General features: G+C 37.9%; 2 protein-coding genes across 2 annotated transcripts in view; both read left to right on the plus strand.

Annotated features, from left to right (window-relative positions):
• Positions 1–15,129, plus strand: part of atcaya (ATCAY kinesin light chain interacting caytaxin a) — a 15,991-nt gene extending 862 nt beyond the window's left edge. Inside the window, exons 2-14 of the mRNA XM_028586767.1 lie at positions 1,474–1,567; positions 3,304–3,399; positions 5,968–6,026; positions 6,141–6,401; positions 7,223–7,396; positions 7,535–7,637; positions 7,878–8,009; positions 8,364–8,450; positions 8,829–8,927; positions 9,140–9,175; positions 10,699–10,767; positions 10,913–10,971; positions 12,780–15,129. Coding sequence (XP_028442568.1) covers positions 1,566–1,567; positions 3,304–3,399; positions 5,968–6,026; positions 6,141–6,401; positions 7,223–7,396; positions 7,535–7,637; positions 7,878–8,009; positions 8,364–8,450; positions 8,829–8,927; positions 9,140–9,175; positions 10,699–10,767; positions 10,913–10,946 — 1,152 coding nt within the window. The 5' untranslated portion in view covers positions 1,474–1,565 and the 3' untranslated portion in view covers positions 10,947–10,971; positions 12,780–15,129. The remainder of the gene's footprint in view (positions 1–1,473; positions 1,568–3,303; positions 3,400–5,967; positions 6,027–6,140; positions 6,402–7,222; positions 7,397–7,534; positions 7,638–7,877; positions 8,010–8,363; positions 8,451–8,828; positions 8,928–9,139; positions 9,176–10,698; positions 10,768–10,912; positions 10,972–12,779) is intronic.
• Positions 15,130–17,607: 2,478 nt separating this feature from the next.
• On the plus strand, positions 17,608–22,863 carry mibp (muscle-specific beta 1 integrin binding protein). Its single transcript, XM_028587376.1, has 8 exons — positions 17,608–17,848; positions 18,605–18,695; positions 19,137–19,185; positions 19,435–19,609; positions 20,543–20,614; positions 20,775–20,881; positions 22,204–22,289; positions 22,510–22,863. The coding sequence occupies exons 1-7, from the start codon at positions 17,823–17,825 to the stop codon at positions 22,287–22,289; spliced, it is 606 nt and encodes a 201-aa protein (XP_028443177.1). The 5' UTR covers positions 17,608–17,822; the 3' UTR covers positions 22,510–22,863.
• The last annotated feature ends 222 nt before the right edge of the window (positions 22,864–23,085 follow it).

The following is a 23,085-nucleotide window of genomic DNA, read 5'->3' on the forward strand; positions in this document are numbered from 1 at the left end:
AATGTATAATTTCAGTTAATTTACCGTAACATGTTTAGCATCAATTGCTTTTTCAACATGTTCTTTGCATTCCCCCATAGATATATGGCATTCCCCATAAATGCGTCACGCATGCGCACCAAAATTAGAACGCTTATGGTTAAGAAGGAATCTTTAGAAGCTATATTTGTTGCTCTTTTGCTTGTGAGACATAGTGAGATATAATATGATTAAAATGAACACTAGAAAGTTATTAGTATAGAAACAGAAAAAAGAAAGCGGACGATAACACTTTGTTTTCTGATCAGTCCTGATAGGAAGAAAATTAATTCATGAAACTAAATCGACAACCAAAATGTCAATTCGTTGAGCCTGGTTTAAGAAATTAAAACTGCAATGCTAAAATGCTTCCATTATCCTCTTATATTGTCTAAAAAACGGGGTTCATGCGAAGATGGAAGTAGGTTGAAGTGAATCCTCTCGCTTTGCATGTGTATTCGCCTGCTGTGTCTGCTGAATGCTATGGCAGAATGTCGCGTGTGCCTGTCAGTCATGCTTGCATCATGGCTTGCAGCGATGGTAAGATAGGTACAGATCTATTTTATGTAGCCCAACTAGCAGGCACTGCATATGGAAACAAAAGAAATCAACCAAATATAAGATTTAGATTCTCATTAAACTGCCTTAATCTTCCAGCTTGGGTCAGGAGCGCCACAAAATTGAGGACAACTATGCCACTAGGCCTAAATCTGAGCAGGGGAAAAACATATATGCCAGTTATAGAAATAAGCCTGTTATATGAATGTGCAGCCAGCAGCATACATTGCAGGGAAACTGGGCAGGGGTGATATGATTGGTTGGGTGCAAGTGAAGTAAGGGACTGAATAATTTATATATGTGGAGAGTTGGGGTATAGTGGGTATGAACGAGAGTGGGGCGATGAGACGGAGAAGGAGGGGGAAGCTATGGATGGAGAGAGAGATGCTGTTGCTAGGGAACAGCAGCCACATAGAGGACCACTGAAAACAATTGCAGGATTAACTAATGGAGTAAAGGGACACAAAGTCCCCCCACAGAAAGGTTTGAATTGTTATTTGGGAGTGGACAGAGATACGCTAAAGGTATTTGGAGTTACGAGCAGAGAAAAGAGGGGGATAGAGAGAGAGATCATGATGCCAGAGCAGATGCATTCTGACTAAAGACATTTTGTGTCTTGGTGGTGTGGATGTTGGAGCTGAGAGGCAAGCTGTTGACTCGTTCTTCACGGCCAGTCTTTCCTCATCAACGGTGGCCAGAGGCGGAGGAGAAGAGGGGGAGTCCAGCACAGAGGTGCCCCCTGTCTTCAGACACCTGCTGCTGGCTAGTGGCTGACATCGAGGACACTGTGTGTCTGTGCATGAGTGTGTGTGCGCATGTGAATGAGTGAAAGACAGGGAGCGTGAGAGGAGAAATTTCAGCCTGACCCCCCTCTTCTCTGTTGATGTGGAGGAGCAGGACTTTCTCTCCTTGAATCTATGCGTCTGTGACTGAGGAGGAGGGAAGACACACAGACCAGAGAGAGGTTTTGAGGGGATCTTACACCGCTCATGTGAGTATTGTCACTGACTTAACGTCCTTGCATCTCTATTCTGCCTGCTGCACAAGGCAGACACCTTACACTGACTGCTTGCACATCACTGTAGATTGCCCACATAACACATGAAATCCATGTCGTTTTTTTTCCTATTGACTGTTAAATTTGAGATAACCCAGAAAGGCTGTGGGGCCATTTGACTCTGCAATGGCAATGTGCTGCACATTTGGTGGCAATTCATTTTGCATAAATCTTTTTTTGCAACCTTGCTGTTTTCAAGCAGAATTAGTGAACATGGGCAGCACAATACATGTACAGGAGTCTTTTAATGACATATGTAATGTTATACATCTTACAGTAAAAGTCAATTTCTCCATACAGCGTTTATAAACACTGTAACTTTAAATTACATGTCTATTGATTTATTTTGTTTTATGCTCTCCACTCTTATTAAACTGACAGTGTACATCGCATACTAAAACACTATTGCTTTCTTTTTTTGGGTGTTGTTACATTGGATTATGTGACTTTGACCTGCTGCAAACAAGTGTGTAATTTTGCTTCATGGTACAATCTCTTATCTTTGCTTTGCTCCTTGTGTGGCCTGTAAGGCCTGCAGAAATGAATTATTTCCTCTATGTGAGACTCGGCTGTTTTCCAGTTTAACCACAAGTGTTGCTGCCAAAACCACACCGCTCCTTCTAGTAATTATATCACAGGAACCCATGTTGCATTATTTTTCATTAGGATTTAAACACTGCACTGCTGACAGGAATGTCAGGATCACACAGGCTTTGTTGTATTTTATTTTCCTATACCAGTATTTTCATTGCGCTATAGTCACTGAACATGCTCTGACCTGCATAACAGTTTTGCCACCTATAGACAAGCACTTATAATGTGCCTTTTCTCAGAGTGTCTGTTTCTAAATATAACCTCCAAACACAAACCTGGGAATCCTCTGTCATTGTGGTTTATATTTCATACTTGAGTGGAGAACTACAAAGAGAACAGGACTTAAGGTCAAATTAAATATCCACAGTGCTCCTCTCATGCAGTTCACCAGCCAAAACAGGCCTGTGCTTCTGTTGTTAATGTGTTGCTATTGTGTTGTGTTAATGCATCTGGATTTCAGCATTCAATCCTGTAATTTAGAAGAGTGGAGTGCATCCTAATGCCACCATTGGTTATGCAGCCAGTGTGTAATCATTGTATTGTAGGCATTCATCAGTATGTGAATTCTCTTTAAAACTCTTGAGCACAAACAAATTAATATTAGATCTGAAGAGAGGTTTTTCTAATGGTGACATAGAAGCCTGAGTGTGAGTCAAGATCAAACAGGCAGCATCACATCAGTGCGGCAGGATTAACGAGCAGTGAGGGAGGATTAGGTGTGCATGTCGTCCTCCTCATTGGCTTCTTAAATTCCACCCAGAAAGAAATTTGTATGTGATATTTGACTTTGAGGAGAGCTGAGCTCAGAAAGTGGGCTCTGTCCGAGTCAGTCACATGCCTCTCACATGTGCTCCTCTGGGCAGGGGGATAAAAACCGTGTGACTAAAGAGCGGTTACAGCCCCCAAATTGTAATGTAACATTGCTGACTTTTCCCTTTGTCATCTATGTCAAACACGTGTTCCAGCAGTGCAGCCATGAAGCTGACTGTCTAGTTAGTACACTGATTTAATGTGACACTTTTCCCTTGTTATTGTAAATGGGGTACATTGATAAACATTTTTCTTCACACCTCCAGGCCCCTGCTCTCCTCTCTGATGGGCACCACAGAGGCAACTCTACGAATGGAGAACTTGGAAGTGAAAGACGAGTGGCAGGATGAAGACTTCCCCAGGTGGGATCCTTTTACTTTCTACTGCTCATCATCTATGAAAGTGTTCTGTTGATGTCAGATACAGCCAATTGGTTGATGTTGAAACTATGAGACAGCTGAGCAAAAAAGCTGTTGTTCTAACATCTCTTCGGCCGGCTACACACTGGCTGCGTGGCGTAAGCGTGGCGTTTCTGTTGCGTGTCAGCTGCGTGGATTTTTCTGTCTTTACACACCAGAAACGGGTCTGACGTGGCGCTGCTGCTAGCCTAGTTTGTACACATGTATGTTTCCCATTGATTTACTGCACTCAAGCAGTAGTATATTTCATGTGAAAAAATAAAAATATATGTACTGATTTGATAACAGCAAAGACAATGTCAGCAGTATTGACGGCTACAGAATATTTCGTTTTGTATTGACAGGTGCAAGATTTGAAAATCGTTTTTTTTTTTATTACATTTATTAAATTTTTTTATTACATTTATATAATAGCATTTAGTGCCAGTGTGTAGCCGGCCTTAGAGCTGTGTGTGCTGTGTGTGTGTGTGTGTGTGTGTGTGTGTGTGTGTGTGTGTGTTTCTATGTGGCATATGGCATATAGTGTGTGTGTTGATGAATATACAGCACATTTTAATTTATGACTGCGAATTATTTGTGATTAGTTGTGCAGTTAATTATAGATTAATTGCCAAACAGGGTTTTTTTTACAGGCCAGCTGCACCATATTACTTCCATTGCAGTTTAGTCTGGGTGGATTTAGAAGCATTTCTGTTTATGTTAATGGTTTTTATTTTAAAAAAGCTTACTCAAAGTAATGAAAGCCCTATCGTGTTTCTGTTCCACTGCATTAGCAACAATGGAGCTATTAATGTAGCTACTATTTGACCTGAAATGTTAATTTCATGTTCACAATAAGAAAGAGAAACAGAGAGAAAGATGAATGAAGGGAAAGTTATTATTAAAGCAACATAAAGATTGCTACAGGAGAAGTGTGACAATTTGAAGATCAGAGGTTGAGATCAGTGCTGGGCTCCTCCCTCCTCCCTCCTCCCTCCCCTCCTCCCTCCTCCTTCCTCCCTCCTCCCTCCTCTCTCTTCTCCCTTTCCTCCTTCCTCCATCAGATTGAGCGGCATTAAGCTAGGCAGCAGGTGCAGCTCTGTCTGTAAATGGTCTCAGGCTACGTCATATGACGCAACAGCAGTCACCGATCAACAACACAGCATCGTCACAAAAATGGTGGCAGGTTTTGTTTAAAGACAGACAGAGACGGAGTAACAGCCAGCAGCAGATGGATTATTAAGGCAGCCTCTGAGAGATGCTCTGCTCTACGCTGTCTGTTATAGGCTGAAAAGATAGGGAATGAGTAAGCAAACCAAATCTAAAGCTGCGTGAGGTTTAAAAGTTATTTGGAATTAGCTTAGACAACAGCAGCCCCGTGCTATTTCCAGAAGGTAAGCATCATCAAATCATCTTGATATTGTTGTTTGAAGCTGAAGGACAATGCATCCATAAACCGGAACAAAAGAGATTACCTTGCTTTTATTAAAAGATGAAATCACCATAAATCTGTTTATAAAATTTACTTCATTTCTGACAAAGGAAGCACTGGACTAATAATCACTGCAGGGGTCCCCTGGGAAAAGGGTCAGACCATTCTTCAGTGCATGTTTCTCTGGGCTAAAGCCAGTCTTGTTGGCTCAGGAGGAGCACACATTGTCGCACACTGTCCTCCTCTAGATGGGAGGCTAAAGCAGTTGGCTTTCACAGGAATGCAGCTAAGACCCTCTTTGCTGAGCTACACTGCATTGTAGCTCTCTGCATCTCTTGCATTTGAACCATTTAATTGTACAATTCTCTATCTGTTTTTCAGTTCCCTGGTTGCACTATTGTTGCTAATATGCAAAAAGACACTTCTAATCTGTCCTAATGTTCATAGTTTTGCTTACTCTCAAATAAACACACAGATGGGCACATGCTACACAAACATATGCAAAGCAGGATTTTGACCTCCTGGCGCTCCTCCTTCTGCGCAGGGTGTCAGCAGTAAATAACAAGCAGCGTAAAGGGAAAGAGAGCCGTGCCACTTTGTTAGAGACAAACTTCTTCCCTCTTTTCTCTCTTCCACTCATTTTCTGTCTTTTTATTCCTCCCTCTTTCTCCACTATCCCCCCCCTTCCTCCTCCTTCCTTTACGCACTCTGTGACAGCCTTGTCATGGTCATCTCTCCCTTGAGAGAAGTTAATTACCATCTCTATCCTTTTCTGCTTGCTCCTCTTTTTAGTGCTTAGCCAGATCAGTGACAACACCCACGCCTTGACTGGTCCATTGAACACCATCCTAATCACAATGTTACATTTTATTGTGAGGCTGTAGTTAGAGACTGCTTCATGCTGGAGAATAGAGATCAGAAAAAAACATGAAATAAATCTCATCAGCCAAAAGTTAATGCTGCTTTTATTCAAGACCCAGTAAGGGTAATGATTATTCTGCTAAACCTCGGTTGCCTGCAGTATCATGACTGGCTTTATATTTTATATTATGTTCAACAAGCACAGTATTGGTTGCTTACCTGTGTATGTTTCCCTCCAGACCACTACCAGAGTACGGAGACATGGATCCCTCATGTGGTCTCACAGACGACAGAGCCTGTGAGTAACCCTGGGGAGTGGGAGCTCACTGATTAGTCAATAATGGGAAGTCAATAATAACCCTGCTTTATGACATCACTTGTATTTCCTGATCTGTCTCTCCTCTTGCTGCAGCTCCTCCTAACTCCCTGAATGTCAGCCCTCCCGGGGGAGGAGGAGGCAGCGGCGGTGGCCTGTCCTCGTCCCACCGTAAACGCCGTACCCTGGTTGCCCCGGAGATGAACCTTTCACTGGACCAAAGTGAGGGCTCTTTGCTGTCAGATGACTTCCTGGATACACCGGATGACCTGGACATCAACGTCGACGACATTGATACACCTGACGAGACTGACTCGCTGGAGTTTATCACTAATGGCAACGAGCTGGAGTGGGAAGGTAAGTGGATAAAAATGAACATGCATGACTGTCCACTGTTTTAACCCCCTTTATTATCACTATGTTTAACACTGACCTTTCAAAACTAGCTTTAAGATTATGTTTTCAGTTTAATCTGAATCTTAAAATCAACTTCGAATGCACTAATTTTATTGATTGATACTTTAAGTAAAATTTGCTGATACTGTAATACTTCTTTTACTTAAGATAGATAGATCTTTATTGTCATTGCATATATTAATACAAAGAAACTATGTTGGAGCAATGCAATTTGCAGCATTAAAATAAGAAATACACAGAAACAAAAGTTATTACACAGAGTCATTAGTTTGTTATTGCGTTAACCCCGGGGGTAACAGTTCTATCTGCGTGCATGTGTGTGTGTGTGTGTGTGTGTGTGTGTGTGTGTAAGTAATGGATCTGAGTACTTGTTCCACCACTGTCCACAACTGAAGAGTGAAGATGTCTTCAACCTAATCCTAAATTAATCTTAATCTTTAGACAGCAAGACAAAAAGAAACTAGTTTTGTTGAAACTGAAGGTAATCCTAATTCAAATGTTCAATTTAAACCTCACTTTGAAAGGAGTTTACACACACAGATAATATATTTTACTCTTCTTTGGAACCAACACTATGCTGCTTGGCACATATTTCTTTCTTTCTTTCTTTGTTTCTTTCTTTTTATTTCGAACAAAAAATAAGAATAAAATAAAATATAACAATTTAACAACACACCAAAAGGAAAAAGCATTATCTATAAAGTGTTACAGTGTTACTTCAGGCAAAATTAAGAACAAAATCTGGCTCTGTGTCTGTCCAGATGACACACCGGTGGCCTCGGCCAAAGCAGGTCCTGCTGATGGTTCAGGAGATGTGGACGAGGAGGGGAATGCCCACAACGGACGCCTCTGGAGGACGGTGATCATTGGAGAACAGGAGCATCGTATTGACATGCAGGTCATGAGACCCTACCTCCGGGTCATCACACACGGAGGTCAGTGATAGGACAGAATTCAAATCAATCTCTTCAAAAACTATGGAACATGGTTTCCAGTAGTATACAAATAATGCAGCCTGTAACCCATATGCAGAGATGTGTTATTCACTATTAACTGAAACTCTCTCCCTTCAGGTTATTATGGCGAGGGCCTTAACGCCATCATTGTTTTCTCTGCCTGTTACCTGCCTGACAGCAGCTGTCCAGACTATCACTACATCATGGAGAACCTATTCCTGTGAGTGACTTTCAGTTTTAAAGTACAGGCTTTGATAATGTGCATAGATGGATTACTGAATGGCTCCGTCAAAAGTAAGCACGTCTTAATCATGTCCTTTTGGTTCCAGTTCTTTTCATGCATGTTTGCGCTTGTTGTCTAATAATCATGATGTTGTCCCCTTTGATACAACTGTTTTGAGGTCATCCATTATTTACTATAGCAAAGCAACAACACATAACATCCATCCCTCTCCTCCAGGTTTGTGGTGAGCAGTCTGGAGATGCTAGTGGCTGAAGATTACTTGATCATCTACATGAACGGAGCCACTCCTCGGAGTAAAATGCCTGGGATCAGCTGGCTCAAGAAATGTTACCAAATGATTGACAGAAGGTGGGAAACTATGGAGAAACTACTCTAACATATTGACTATAATTTTGATTGATTTAAAAGAATTACTATTCTGAAGTTAAATATGAGTTAAGCCCATCTATGTCTGCTATATTTAGCTGCTGAGCACTGTTCACCATCAACATACAGAAATGCATAACATTGATACTGACAGACTCAAAGGCAAGTTTAATGTTGTCACTTGCTGCCAGTCAGTAGAAGACTAACTAACTAACTCACGGGCTACATTTACAGCATTTACTCTGTTTAATGCTCATTTCTATGTGGTTAATATTTTTTGTGAACACTAACAACTGTGTTAACTGAATGTACTTGCTATTTGTGTTGTGATGGCAGATTGAGGAAGAACCTGAAGTCTTTGGTCATTGCTCATCCCACGTGGTTCATACGCACCGTCCTGGCAATATCCAGGCCCTTTATCAGGTAACACACACACACACACACACACACACACACACACACACACACACACACACACACACACACACCATGCTTCTAATTCATGGTCAGACTCCCTCGTATATTTCAGAACTTCTCAGCTGCTGCTCTTAGAAGTTTTTAGCATTTTAATAACATGTTGTACTGTATTTTCTTGCTTTTATTGCTATTTTATTTTTATTTGTGTTATTTTATGACTCCTTTTGCTTTGATTTTACTTGTTGTGCCATGCACTTCAATTTGTACAGCACTTTGGTCAACTGTGGTTGTTTTAAACGTGCTATATAAATAAACTTGACTTGACTTGACTTGACATCAATGATAACGGTGGTCGTGTTGTTGTCGTCCTGTTGCCCTCTGCAGTGTGAAGTTCATGAATAAGATCCAGTATGTCCACAGCCTGGATGAACTGGCAGAGATTGTCCCCATGGAGCACGTCCATGTTCCTGAGTGTGTGGTGCAGTAAGTATATCTGACCACTAGATGGCGAAAAAGAACCCCAATCTGGAGGCAGCAGCTGGTCATGCTGTCCTTTGTTCAAATGGTCATTCATGTAAATTATATCTGGTAAACAAGTCTAGTGTGTTTGAATGAAAGTAAAAAAGGATTAGTACTGTAGTTCTTTAAAATGACTTGGATTTACTTGAGGATATAACAGTGTTATTCATTTTCAGATTTGATGAGGAGAGGATTAAAGCACGGAGGGAAAGGTAAAATAATTTTTAAAAGATTACTTAATTACAGTTTTTTTTTTACAACTGCTTACACACATTTTCAAAACTGTGTCTCCTTTTATCAAAACTCTACACACAATTCCCAAAACTACACACTCAATATACAAAATGCCTCACATCTGCAAAATTAAATGCTGCATTCAAAATGCGGTAAACACATCTCAAAATTTTGCAACACTTTGTTCATAACAGTATATGTTTGGATATAGCATGTAAACACTTTTCTAAATCTAAAGCTATTTGGTCTTTCATAGGCTTATATCTACATTTCCAAACAAAGTTCTACAGTGAAAGTAATTTGCTGAGAGGGGTTGAGAAACACCAATGTAATGTTGAAAAAGAAAATATTTTTTTGGCAAAACATTTGTGTTGTAACAATAGCAGTGTTGTATACAGTAGCATACAAGAAAACAAAACTACCAACAAATGTAAACCAAAGGTATCATTTTTAGAATAAAGAACACATTTGTGTGTGTGTGTAAATAGACTATTTATATAGCGCTTTTCTAGTCTTACTGTAATTACTTCTCAAAGCGCTTTTACATATTACAGGCACCATTCACACACATTGGATTTATACACTGTGCGTGAGGCTGCCATCCAAGTTGCCACCTGCTCATGAGATAAACATACTCACATATTCAAACACATGGGAGTGTGTGTGTGTGTGTGTGTGTGTGTGTGTGTGTGTGTGTGTGTGTGTGTGTGTGTGTGTGTGTGTGTGTGTGTGTGTGTACGTTCGTATGGGGTGGGTGGGGGGGGGATCAGTAAAGTGTAGCCATGATCTCATCAGCAATGGCTCTCTTTCTTTGTCTTCTTTACTCTTGTCCTCGTCTTCCTCCTCCAACTCGCCCTCTTTGAACTTTTCCTCGTTGTCGTCCCCTGCCTCTCCCACCTACTCCCCTTGCTCTATTGTTGGCATCCATTGTTCCAAACAGGTAATCTGACCTTTGACCTATATATAGACCTATACAAAAGTTGTGATTGGTTAATGATCAGTTAAGCAACTAGTGTTTGCACATGTGAGGAGTGTGTGTGGGACCTGGTGAATAAGTGTAGCATTTTAATTGGTTGTGTTTGGAAAAGGAAAGCAAGTCACTTCCTGTTAGATTTTTGTGTCTTAGGTAGAGAATTGTGTGTAGTGTTATGAAAAAAATGTTTTATTGAAAACTGAGTGAAAGGCTGAGAAATAGCATATGGTTTTGGAGATTTGGTGTGTAGTTTTGATCTTTGAGTGAGAGGTTTCAAACATCAGGTGACATATAAAGATTTGGTGTGGAAGCAGTTGTAAAAATACTGTAATATTGCTCATACAGAATTGCACTCAAAAATGATTTGAGGTTTAAGAACTTAACCTGGATTAATTAGCTACACAAGACTGTGTTCACATTCCCACCAAATGAGCATCTCTCTCTTTGCTTGTGTGTGTGTGTGTGTGTGTGTGTGTGTGTGTGTGTGTGTGTGTGTGTGTGTGTGTGTGTGTGTGTGTGTGTGTGTAGGATGGAGCAGGAGCACAGACAACAGGAGCAGCATTCAGTCCCACAGGAGCCGTTTAAAAAGTCTGAGAGGTACTGATCCACCCTCACCTGGATTTTAAAATCAGACTTTCACATCAGAAATTTAACTAGTTGGGACAATCATTAGTTTTTAGTACGCTTTCATCACTCCAACTTTGTAAAAGTTCTCAGTGCATTTTTTTTGGTGCATTTTCAGGCCAAAGTCAATGATTGTTAATCAAGGATTATGAGAAGGACACAGCTTCGCAGTTGAAGGTAATATAAACCACTTTCTTGTAGAAGCCCCTGTGTGGCTGCATGCTTTGAAATAAATTCACCACATAGGACATTATATCTCCACACAGATATCTTAATAGTATCCAATAATTTTCCAGTGTACTGTTTTATATATATTTAAGTAGAAATATCTGATTTAGATAGGTGTGAAATATTTCAGTACATGTGCTTACTGTCACTTTCTGTGACAAACAAAATCACTTCTTTATTATTCTTTATTATATTGCATTCATTACATGCATTTTAAGCAGTCAGGTATTTATCCATTTTGAATGAGCGTGAATTATTTCTTAAACCTGGCATGTAGATACAATAATAAATAACAAAGATACAATGTGCACCAATGAAAAGTAAACAATTATGTTGTACTGTATAAAAATGGATCGCAAAGAGATTCATCACATGCGCATGAGCACAGCTGCCTGTAGTTTATAATGTTTTGCAGACTTTTAAGGCCCTGACACACCAACCCCATAATCGGCCGTCGGACAGTCTGGCGAGGTCAGTGACTCGAGTCTGTTTGGTGTGTTCCATGCCGTCGTCCGTCGGAGGGGCTGTCGGCCTTCATTTTGGCCGACCTGACTTGCTGGGTCGGAGGGCGGGCAGTCGGACTCAATGACTTATCTGATTGGTGGAGTGCTAACGCCTCTCAAAATCTGACAAAAATCTTTTAAACTGACCTTTGTCGATCTGAAATTAAGACAGATTCAGTAACTGCATGGCCTATTTCTCGCTTAAAATGTTGTCAGATACAAGTTTCAGTGAACTATTTTCGTAAAATACAATATTGTATTTCGAACAAGCCATCCTTATCGGTCAGCTGGAGAAACCAGACCCACGTGACGCGTTCGTCATTTCCGGTTTTCATTTTTATGTATTACGTCTCGCGCACGTGCAGAACATACGCTCAAGTCGCTTTGATGTGTTCCAAGGCACTTTTTGGACCTTGGGGAGCCGACTGATCAGTCCGACTGCCTTTTCGGCCGACAGTCAGCTGGGTTGGTGTGTCAGGGCCTTTACACTGACACTTGGTTGTTAGACAGACTTGTTTTTCGGCTTTTCAGAGTAGCTTCTCTTGATTGCCCTTTTCTTCCTCTCAGTGCTCCTCATGCCTGATTGTACAAGGTCCTGTTCATTTTAGTGTAGGCTTTATCTTTGGACTGATTTTATCTGAAGGATATTTGCAGTAGTATACTGTAACTGTCTTGTCTCTCTGATAAAGGTCATAGAGACTGAAAAAAAATAGTATTGAAATACATAGAATTAAATTAAAACCATGAGCAGGATAAAATAGCAAAAAGTTACTTGTTAGAAGAGGAGTAATAGTGCCCTCACATAACTTCAGGGTTAAACTGACACTGGAGCCGTGACTTTAAAATGAAAACATGTCAGGATCAACAGATTGTTTCATTATCTGCTCCAGTTAGGTAAACAAATTTGCTTAATAAGCACATATTGCATGGAGTTCAGAGGTTGATTGCAGCAATTTGCATTGCAATTGATTTAAAAAAAGAGATTCTTCAAATCTCCGGCACCCAAAACTTCTTTTAGAAGTGTTGATTAACTAGGAGATGCCATTTTCTTTTTTTAATTTACACACTAACACATTTTTAAACACAATAAAATTGGTACTGAAGGCAGTTGGGTTGCAGTTTGTTTTATCCCCGAAATGGATCAGACTGAGACAAAGTGCATGCACATTTCTTTGAATTATATGAGAGCAGCAAAACGTTTTATTGTCTTGTCATTCTTTCATCATCCACAAACATTTCTTTCTTTTAATGCAGTGTGTGACAGACAGACTTATGGAGCATGAACTTTTCCGAATGATTCCCGTATGAAGCAGCGAGCCCAAATGCAATACAAATACTTCCTTGTATTTTATCAACATCCAGCTTACAATTTGTGCAGTCAAGACGTTGAATGCTCCATCTCATTAACCCTCCTCTGTGTGGAACCCCTTCTTCCTCTCTGCTGGAGGGTTTCATATTGCAACTTGAAAATGTACAAAGGAAGTCAGCACTCTGTTACAGGAAGTGTTTCCCCATGAAAACTATAGTTCGGTTTATCTATTCATAAACGCATTATCTGCTGTGTGGTCGGACCTGTTGTATAGCTTACATAGTAATATTACACCATTGTAAGGCTCTTGAAAACCAGGACATTGGCAGAAATGCACGCTCTATAATGCAACACAATATTGTAACTCCAATTATGGATACTCATGTTGTAACTTCATTAAAAGATTACAACTTTAAAATTTTACTTTTTTTAATAATGAAATACATATACTAAAGTAAATGGAAAATGCTGACTTTTGCAAAAGAATCTGAAAATCTGACAATTGGATAGCCTATAAGCATTTTGCCTGACACTAGTGATGTGTACATATGTAATGAAAGATGTAACAATTGACAAGACCAGAGAGGTCTAACAGCTACATTAGTGATGTAACAGATGCTGATCTTGGGAAACATAATGTGTGTTAGATGTAAATAACAATGCATCAGATGCCTTCTTTAATCTTTATTAGTTTTGCCTCATAACTGCTGTATCATAACTCCTTTGCTATACTGACATTTTGAAAATGTCAAATGTACTAACATCTGTACTGTACCTTGTGCCTCAGTCGTATTGTGCTTAGAAAATACACAAACATGATCAATATTTTACATTTTGTGGCCTGAAAAACCCATATGAGAAAATCTGTAAGAATTATACTATAGAAAATGTTGTAAAATACAATGCTTGTTTATTTTGTGTAACATGGTTATGGCCACATAAATACATCATTCATACATGTCATACATCATTAAACAAATATGCTTTATATTAATATTTAGACTGTATTCCACATATTACTGGTACATTCTAGTATATGTCCTGTGCAGTACCAGTCAAAAGTTTGGACACGCTTTCCCATTCAAGTGAATGAGAAAACATGTCCAAAAATTTGACTGGTTAATAAATAGATAATAGTAATACTAACCCACCATATACAAAACCTCTGCAAAAAATGTTGTTTGACATTTGTATTGAAGTGGCCATAATCAAGACAATAATACACAAACATTGTACACAATGATTGCATATTATTTTTTATAAATTGTGCTATCATTCGGTTTTTATATGGGAACATTTGCTGTCAGCTCAGATTCTGAAAACATGTTCTGATCACCAACTTGATGAAGTATAAAGTTGTTCTTATTTCAGATTTATAAAGCTTATAAAGCTTATGTGGAGATTTAGAAAAGTTAAGTTCATTTCAGAGAGCGACATTCACTTATGTTTTTAGTGTGGTTGTTTGGGACATTTGGGACAATGTGAGCACACTCATACTTAACAGAAGTTTAAACATTTATCAAACATCCTAATGCATTATGGATTGCATGTTTTCTAGGGTTACATTGATTTTCTCTCATGTCTTCCATCTGTTCAACTTATTGTAGCAGGAGGGCAGAGGATTGCACTATTGGATTTGGTTATGTTTAAGAGGAGAAAAGTTCTTCTAAAGTTTATATTGTGTTATTAAATAGCATAACTGATGCCATGCAGTTGTGTAGCTGTTAGTAAAGCATGAACATGTTTATTATTTTTTGTACAGAAAATAGGACTTCATGAAATGTCTGTTTCTATAGTGCCATCTCAATTCTGGCCTTTCTGATACAAGAATGTTAAAGAAAGGGTTTAACTTTTCAATTATTTTCAGTCCTTTTAGTTTTCACACGAGTAAACCAAACCTGAGCAGTTTCATCAGATATTTATTATCCATGATGGAGCTGCTCAGTTACAGCTTGTCATTCTTTGTGTTTGAAGTTTGTTTGCTGTACTGAGTGCCTATTTTTGAACCAAATGAGTAAAAGAAATCCAGAAAAAGTGAAGGAATGTAAAGTGTAGCCTTTTCCCTTTTTAAAGTTATTGTAGTTTATAGGTTTAGTCACACCCATTATTATAAGCAAGGTTTGCATAAAAATAGTTGATATGACCTTTCCAAAAATCTATCATTTTGACTATAAAAGCACAATATTTATTTATCTTTGCCTGCATTTGTGTGTTGTAAAATGCTCAGATTTAAATGGAAAAGATGATCCATCATACATGGTTCAAGTTCTTAAGATTGCCATGATCGGTTCTGCCTTGTAAATATAACTGAATAAACTGTTCCTCCCAAAATATTTGTATTTTGTTTTATGTTATTATACTTTCTGTGTACTCATACAGGGGAGTTACATATTCGATTTTTACCTGGATGTGTAAACAGGCAGCCATTTGCTACAAGTTTGTCATATTTACTCATTGCAGGGCATTGCAGAAAGTGATTGGGAACCACTAGTGTACAGTTGTAAAGTCAAATATCTAAACAAGAAACAGCTATATCCTGAACTACATGGGTTGATCAAAATTGAATCTTTTTGAGTAACAGAAATATGTTCATGGTTTCATAGTGTACTGTATATGCTGCATTTTCATTTTCATTTTTCCAACATATCTCTTGCACAGAACATATTGAAGTATTATTTGTTGCTTTTGATGTCAGGCAGAAAATGCCAAACTTTCTGCTTGATGAAGACGTGGAGGTGCATGAGGACATCCCAAAAAGACACCTTACTTTTGGTGATGCCTTTTTAGTGAAATGTCACAGCTTCAGGTTGATGCCCTGAATGTCTGGACTGTGATCAGGTTTGACTTTAGACTCCCGAGAAATGTCTGTCTTTTTTTGGATCAAGGGAGTCCTGTGATGTCACCTTAATCATAAGATAATCACATGAGTCACCCTTCACACCCTTCTCCTTTACACACTACTGACAGAGAGAGACACTGGCTGTTGACCCCTGACCACAAATAGACATGAATGTCACAAACACTGTCAGGGAAAGAGAGCAAGACACAGAAGGTGTCTCACCACGTGCGTGTAACTCACGTTATAAAACCCTTTGTTACAGGAATGCTGTATTGCGCTGGGTTACGTGTATGAAACCTTTAACTTAGGGGCCTGCTGGCTGGCTCACATTGCCCTTACACTCCCAACGCATTTTACTTAACACATGAAAGTTGATCTGAGATGTGGTTATATTCACATTAAGTGTTCTTGTTAGTATAAAGTTTTAAAGAATTGACCTACATTTTTTAGGAATGAAAATGTTTGGGTTTCTTTTTGCATCTCTAACATGATCCTGTATAGTTGCTTGATTTTGAAGTGGTAAAACTAAGTACTCAAGTAGTCAAATTGATTCGATCATATTCTCTCCTATTCTACTATACTTAAGTACAATTTTCAGATGTTTCTACATTACTTTTATGGTACTTCATACTTTTGCTTCACTCCATTTCAGAAGGAAACATTTTGTTAGACTAAACAGTTACAGTTATTTTGTAAATGAAAATATGATGCATAGAACATTATACTGTAAGTAATAATCAACATTAGCTCCATGGCTACCAATTTAAATTACATATTGTTGAAATTGAATATATGTAGATATTCAATATGATATGTATATAATATAACTCTCTGAAATAGTCAATTGTGTATAACTGCTTTTACTTTTTATATGTAAAGTATATTTTGCTCATAATGTAATTTTTTATTTAGTATTTTTAGTATTTTGAATGCAGGACCTACTTATAACAGAATACATTTACATATACATGTATTGTATAATGTAATGCAGTCAAGGGGAACACAGTGTGCTCCTGTCCTCCAGCCAATTTTGTTTCTTTATACTTCTACTCCACTACATTTCAAAGGCAAATAAACTTTTTACCCCACTATCTGTTCACAGCTATAGTTACTAGGTACTTTTCAGATCAAGATTTTGCAAACAAAACATGATCAGTATATAAAATATGATGCTGTGTTATAAATGTTACTACCCTCAAGTATGTGAAGCATTTTAAATTAGCTCCACCTCAACCAGCTATAACCTTAAAGTAGCCTACCGTTTATGTGGTAATGCATAAATAATAATGGTCCAGTAATATAATGCTATAACACAAACAAGGCCCTACTGGCAATACTTTTCATACTTTTAGTACATTTGGCTCATAATACTTTTAAGGATATTTTAAATGGTCCTTTTACTTGTAATTACGTATTTTTTCTATTTCTTCTATCACTGATAAAATCGCACCATGTCAATATGATGTGGGCTTGCTTTACTTCGCCTATTGTTAAAGTATTGCATTACCTTAAAAACTATATTTAAATATAACGTTGGCTTAAATATCATCCGGCAATTACAATTACATTCATATTTTCAGCACAGATTTTTTTATTATTATGATTATGTTTTAAAACTCCCTCACTGATTTTTATAGCAGTGTATCCATCAGTTTACTGGTAAAAAGCAGAACACCATCAATGGTAGTTTTCCACAGTAGCCTACGTTGGGTCATCATCAGGTGGATTAACTGCTGAACGAAATAGTTCGAACTGCTGATCATCATCGCTGTGATGGAAAAGAGCAGGTGCTGTGAAATATGTAAATATGTGAAAGTTTGCGGGCCATGATTGGCTAGCGGCATGAGCTCTGCGGGCACTGATTGGCTACCGCGAAGAGGCACGTAGAACCATATTGTCTATCCGTAGAACAAGTTAAAGTGTTAAAAGAGCACGCCCCATGCCTACGTGTGTGGTGACACAATCGACTGTATATATAAACGCTGTGCTTCAATGGAGCAGTAGTAGAGAAGCCAGATCTAGCTACAACGACTGAAATATATGGTTTAGCTTTCCATTTGTTGGATTTTTGTCCTCGACTTTAGTACAAAGTACTGTCGACTGTTTTTTCAGCTGACGTTTAGCAGCACTGGCAAGAAGAGACGAAGAGATGAAATACATTATAGGAATTGGCGGGTAAGTTTTTTTTATTTATATCAAACAACTTATTTGCCAACATTTTTTACATAACGTTAGTTAGCTAGCTACATATATTTCTATCTAAAATATTGTAATGTTAAAGCAACATTGACTGGTAGTTTAGTGTGTTAACGTTAAGCAGTTTAAATCAGACTGTTGATACTAAAATAACCTTTGGCGTTATGTTATTGTTCTTCGAGGTAACGTTATCGTAAGTTAAACTAGCTACGTTAGTTCAGATAAAGTAATTTATTTTACAAATGGTGACTAACATTAGTTAGTTGATAGAGATGATCTTTTGGCCACATCTTTAATCGGCTGCCGCCAGAAAATTGTTCTGTTAACGTAGCTGGTTTAAAGGCATGTTCGGTGTGGCTGGTTTGTTGTCATAAATCGAGCGGGACATTTGAAAATCACCGCGAGACTCTGTTCAAAAGTGGAGGGAGATTTATCATTAGTATTGTCCTAAACCAACATCCGTTTAATGTTTCGCTAACTAGTTCATCAGTTATATACACACATTTAAGAATTAATTAAGAAGAAGAAGAATTAAGAAATGACACTAGTTTAATGCATGTTACTTCAGCTATTTTATTAAAACAGAGTAACGTTATGTGCTTTTTATTCAGCATTGTTTGTTTAACGTTACTAAAGCAGTTTACCAAATCAAAATAATTTGGTTGAAAACCATAACTATTGCTGGCAACACATTATTAATGTGCGTTTGATCACGTTTTACCTTTTTGTTTACAGAGTCACTAATGGTGGCAAAACCACCCTGACAAATAAGTTGATCAAGACATTGCCCAACTGCTGTGTTGTGCACCAGGACGACTTTTTCAAGGTGAGTTTTAGGGAATGGATAATAAATGTTATATTGTAATCCTACTTTTACCGTTATGAACTCTGCATAAGCATTGCATGATCCCCAGAGTAGATATGGAAATGGCTATGGAGCCTAATATCTTTACCTGGTTGTCTCTTCTTACTGCTTCAGTCATGATTTTCCTCCCTTGTGTTCTTTACATTTCTTTAGATCCCTGCAATAGCCATCTGACACCCATAGCTAAATAAATCAACTTAGCATGCTTATATAATGTTTAGCATTTCCCCTTTTTTACAATTTCATTAAAGCTGTCATTTTGTAAATTACTTTTTTTTTTTTTTTTTTTTTACTTTTTTCTTCTGTGTGTGCATGTGCTAAGCCTTAGTACTCTGGCATGTGTGTGGGATCTTTCAGAGCTGTGAGGTTGCAGCAATGTTTTATTGGTGACTGTTATTTCAGAAACCTGATCAGATAGAAGTCGGGGAGGACGGCTTTAGACAATGGGATGGTAAGACTAGAGACTGCCCATGACTCATTGTTTTCCCTTTTTTAATGTCATATACCCTAACCCTCCAACACTACATACATTATAGCCATTTAACACACACAATATTATTAAGCTTATCTGCTCCAGTAACTTGAAACGGAATGCTAAACACATTTCCATTTTTATTTTTTATATAATTGACTAATGTCTGATCTAATTCACAATGTATCCTTTCCATCATCTTCCTTTTCTATCAATCTGGCTCTACAGTGATCACAGCTTTGGATATGGAGGCCATGACCAACACAGTAAAAGGCTGGATTGAGAACCCAGTGAAGTTTGCCCGTTCCCACGGCATTACTCTGTCTTCTGCATCCAACGATGCCAACCCAGACGAGCAGACCCACATTCTGATTGTGGAGGGCTTCCTGCTCTACAACTATCCGTATGTTGATTTTAATTCACTCTGTTTAACTCGCTATATGTGCTATCTATGAGGAAGATCTTGCATGGAAGTTTCTATCTTGGTTGCACTGTCTGAACAACTGATCTCTATTGTTGATTGACATATAAATAGATTCTGAATAGGGTCAAGTGCCAACAAAACAATTGAAATGATAAAAATATATAGTCCAACCAATAATCACTTATATAATTACAATCTGGCATATCTAAACAAAATCAACCATAACCAGTCATACCCCTTAAAACCTTAGCTAATGTTAGCAATTAATTGCAGTTAAACAAAGAAAAAACATGATTATGTAATAATAATAAAAAAGACCATTATGTAATAATTGTTACAGGCCTAATCTGAATGTGTAAAGCGTCGACCAAACGCAGTTACGCTGCTGGTTTTGTGACATTGCAATAAAAAAGATGTAGCAACATATACATGATAGTCTTTTTTATCTTTTTTACGATTTATTGTTATACCACCCAGCCGTAGTAGTTAGCACTTGTGTCTATTTTCTTATTGTACAATTTATTCTGTGGAAAATCGTGTTGTGTATTTTTAAATTCACGTGAAATTCATGACAACAGAGATTGGAAGCTTGGCTTTGGTGTCACGTGGTACTTTTGCATGCTTACATTGGTACATGTACACAGACCCCATCGAGCAGGTCCTGCAGTTAAAGATAAGGGTTTCAGCAGAAAGAGACTCCCTGAGTTGTTCTTAAAGCTGACTGCTGGGTAGTCTCGGTACTCGGTGTACTAGGGGTGAATGTCAAGCATGCTGCAGATACAGTATATAGATAAGAGACGGTATAAGCCGTTGCATAACTATACTCCTTTTTTTTTTTTTTTTTTTTTTTTTTTCACTAGTTTGGTTGAAAACGTGTATCATCATTAATGGCCTTGTTCATCTCCTCTCTAGACCCCTGCTGGATGTTTTCAACAAGAGCTATTACATCACGGTTTCCTATGAGGAGTGCAAGAGAAGGAGAAGGTGAGTGGACACAAAAATGTTATTGTTAATGTTTACCCTTTATTTTTTAACAAAAACATTCTCACATTTACCCTTTTTGTAGTCATTGCCTCCAGCTGATTTCCCCCATATTCCTATTATGGCAAGTGCACATTTTCTAACAGTGTGTTATTATCTTCAGTACAAGACAGTACACTGTTCCCGACCCTCCCGGCCTGTTTGATGGCCATGTGTGGCCGATGTACCTGAAGCACAGGAGAGAGATGGAGAACAGCGGCTTGAATATTGGTATGTTGCAGCTTGTTTATTTATATATATATATATATATATATATATATATATATATATATATATATATATATATATATATATATATATATATATATATATATATATATATATATATATATATATATATATATACGCGTGTGTGTGTGTGTGTGTATGCAAGTTAACTCATTAACGCCGCAAGTTAACTCATTAACGCCGACAATTAGGCCATTTTCTTTTTAAAGTTCTTCCAGACGGCGCAGTCGACAGAAGCAAATTTATTTTTAACCACTGCAAAGTTGAATTTTCTTATCACCAGAGTACTTCCAGTCTGAAATATCACCTAAATGCAATACACACAGTTGATACCAGCAAATCATTCAACGAAACAAACAGTGGCGCGTCGGCAGACTATGTCAGATGCAGCTTGTGGGAGAAGTATAGATAAACAGAGGCAAGAGAAGCTAACCAATGCCATAGCGAAGTGGATAGCTACAGACTGCAGGCCCATTAGTGTTGTGGAGGACGTGGGATGCAACAAATGACGGCAGGTATGAGATTCCCTCAAGAGGCACCATCACAAGTTGTATGAAAAGGAGAGGACCGCAAAAGTGACACCTTTACAACGGGTTACTCTCACTGGGGACTACTGGACATCACTGGGTAACCAGAATTACCTCGGAGTTACAGTGCATTATATATTACCGTGGGGAGGAGAGACATGCTGAAACGTTTGTGCTTCACCTCACTCTAACAGGGACATTTGGTACTGAACATAGACTGCTTATGCTATTCCCTGATAAAAGAAAAAAACATGTTTCTGCTGTTATCTCAGAAATTGCCTGTTTTAATGTTATGATTGTGGCTCAGAATATTGTGGGCAGTTTTATTTTATATATAACAAACAGGATAACATGAATGCCCTGGCAGTGGCAATAAGCTTTAATTTTGTATTTGCTTTGATTACACTGTTTAAGTTGAGATTTACACTAAATATTTTATTTATCTGCTACTGTAAACAAAATGCTGATGTTAAGTGTTTGCAGAACAAATGTTATGGCACTTTCGATCATATGGCAGAACATTTAAAATAAAATTGCGCTATACACTACTTTTGAATTAATTATTGGATTTTGCGTATAACAATGCAATTAATCAGGGAAATCATGTGATTAATTGCGATTAAAACTTGAAATCGTTGCCCAGCCCTAATAAATGTATGTATGTGTGTGCATGCTTCTAATTTATTCTATTATTCCAACAGTTTTTTTTTTTTTTTTTTTTTTTTTAGGACGGATTTTAAACACCTTATTAATTGATAAACTTTTTATGTGTTGCAGAGTGCCTGGATGGGTTGAAGTCCAAAGAGGAGATCTACAACCAGGTGTATGAGGACATTCAGAACAATCTGCTTAACCGTTTATAGGTAAGAAGACCGTTTCCAATTTGACAGAAATTACATTTAGGGGTGTCTGCGCATATGTCCTAGTTTGAAAAATCTGCCACATTTGCTAAATATAAAACAAAACAAATTTACTTAAGGAAAAACCCTTTTTGTACATTTATTTATTTATTTATTTATTTATTTATTTATATATAAATAAATAAAACTTGTCTAACAATTATTTTTTCTGTTTTTCTTGCAGCAGGAAGACTCCTCTCCATCCCTGTACATAACTTGTAAATAGGCCCATGGATTTTTTTTATGAAGTTTGTTTGTAATTTGATTGTTTGTCTTTAAGGAAAACAAAGCAATGTTAAATTATTTTATTTTTTTATAGTCTTCAGATGATCAATATTTTTGTTTTTTCCTTTTTTAAAGTGATTGCTGAACCAGAGCATTACTGTGTTACTGTTATGTTAAACCACTGACTTGTACTGGACCATTTGTCACATTCTCCTACAAATAAATGCATTAGTTGCTGTTTATATACAGTAAGTAGATGCATACATTAAAAGTAATTTTCATTACAAAATTAAATTTTGTTGATATAATTCTATCTTTCTGTGGGTTTTTTTGTGGAACTTATAAAGAGCTAGCAGATTTCTTTATCTCACCTAAATGCCTCATATTGCCTTTATAATTGGAAATGCTGGTAACCTGGACTGGTATTGGTATGCAGCTGTGTGAACACTGACCTTATTGAACCAGCCAAGGCTTTTTTTGCCAGTTACCTTGGTCTGAGTTTATAACTGTTATACCTGCAAGTTGATAGTTTCAT

Source organism: Perca flavescens, chromosome 9 (genome assembly GCF_004354835.1).
Source record: "Perca flavescens isolate YP-PL-M2 chromosome 9, PFLA_1.0, whole genome shotgun sequence".
In the NCBI taxonomy this organism is placed as follows: Eukaryota; Metazoa; Chordata; class Actinopteri; order Perciformes; family Percidae; genus Perca; species Perca flavescens.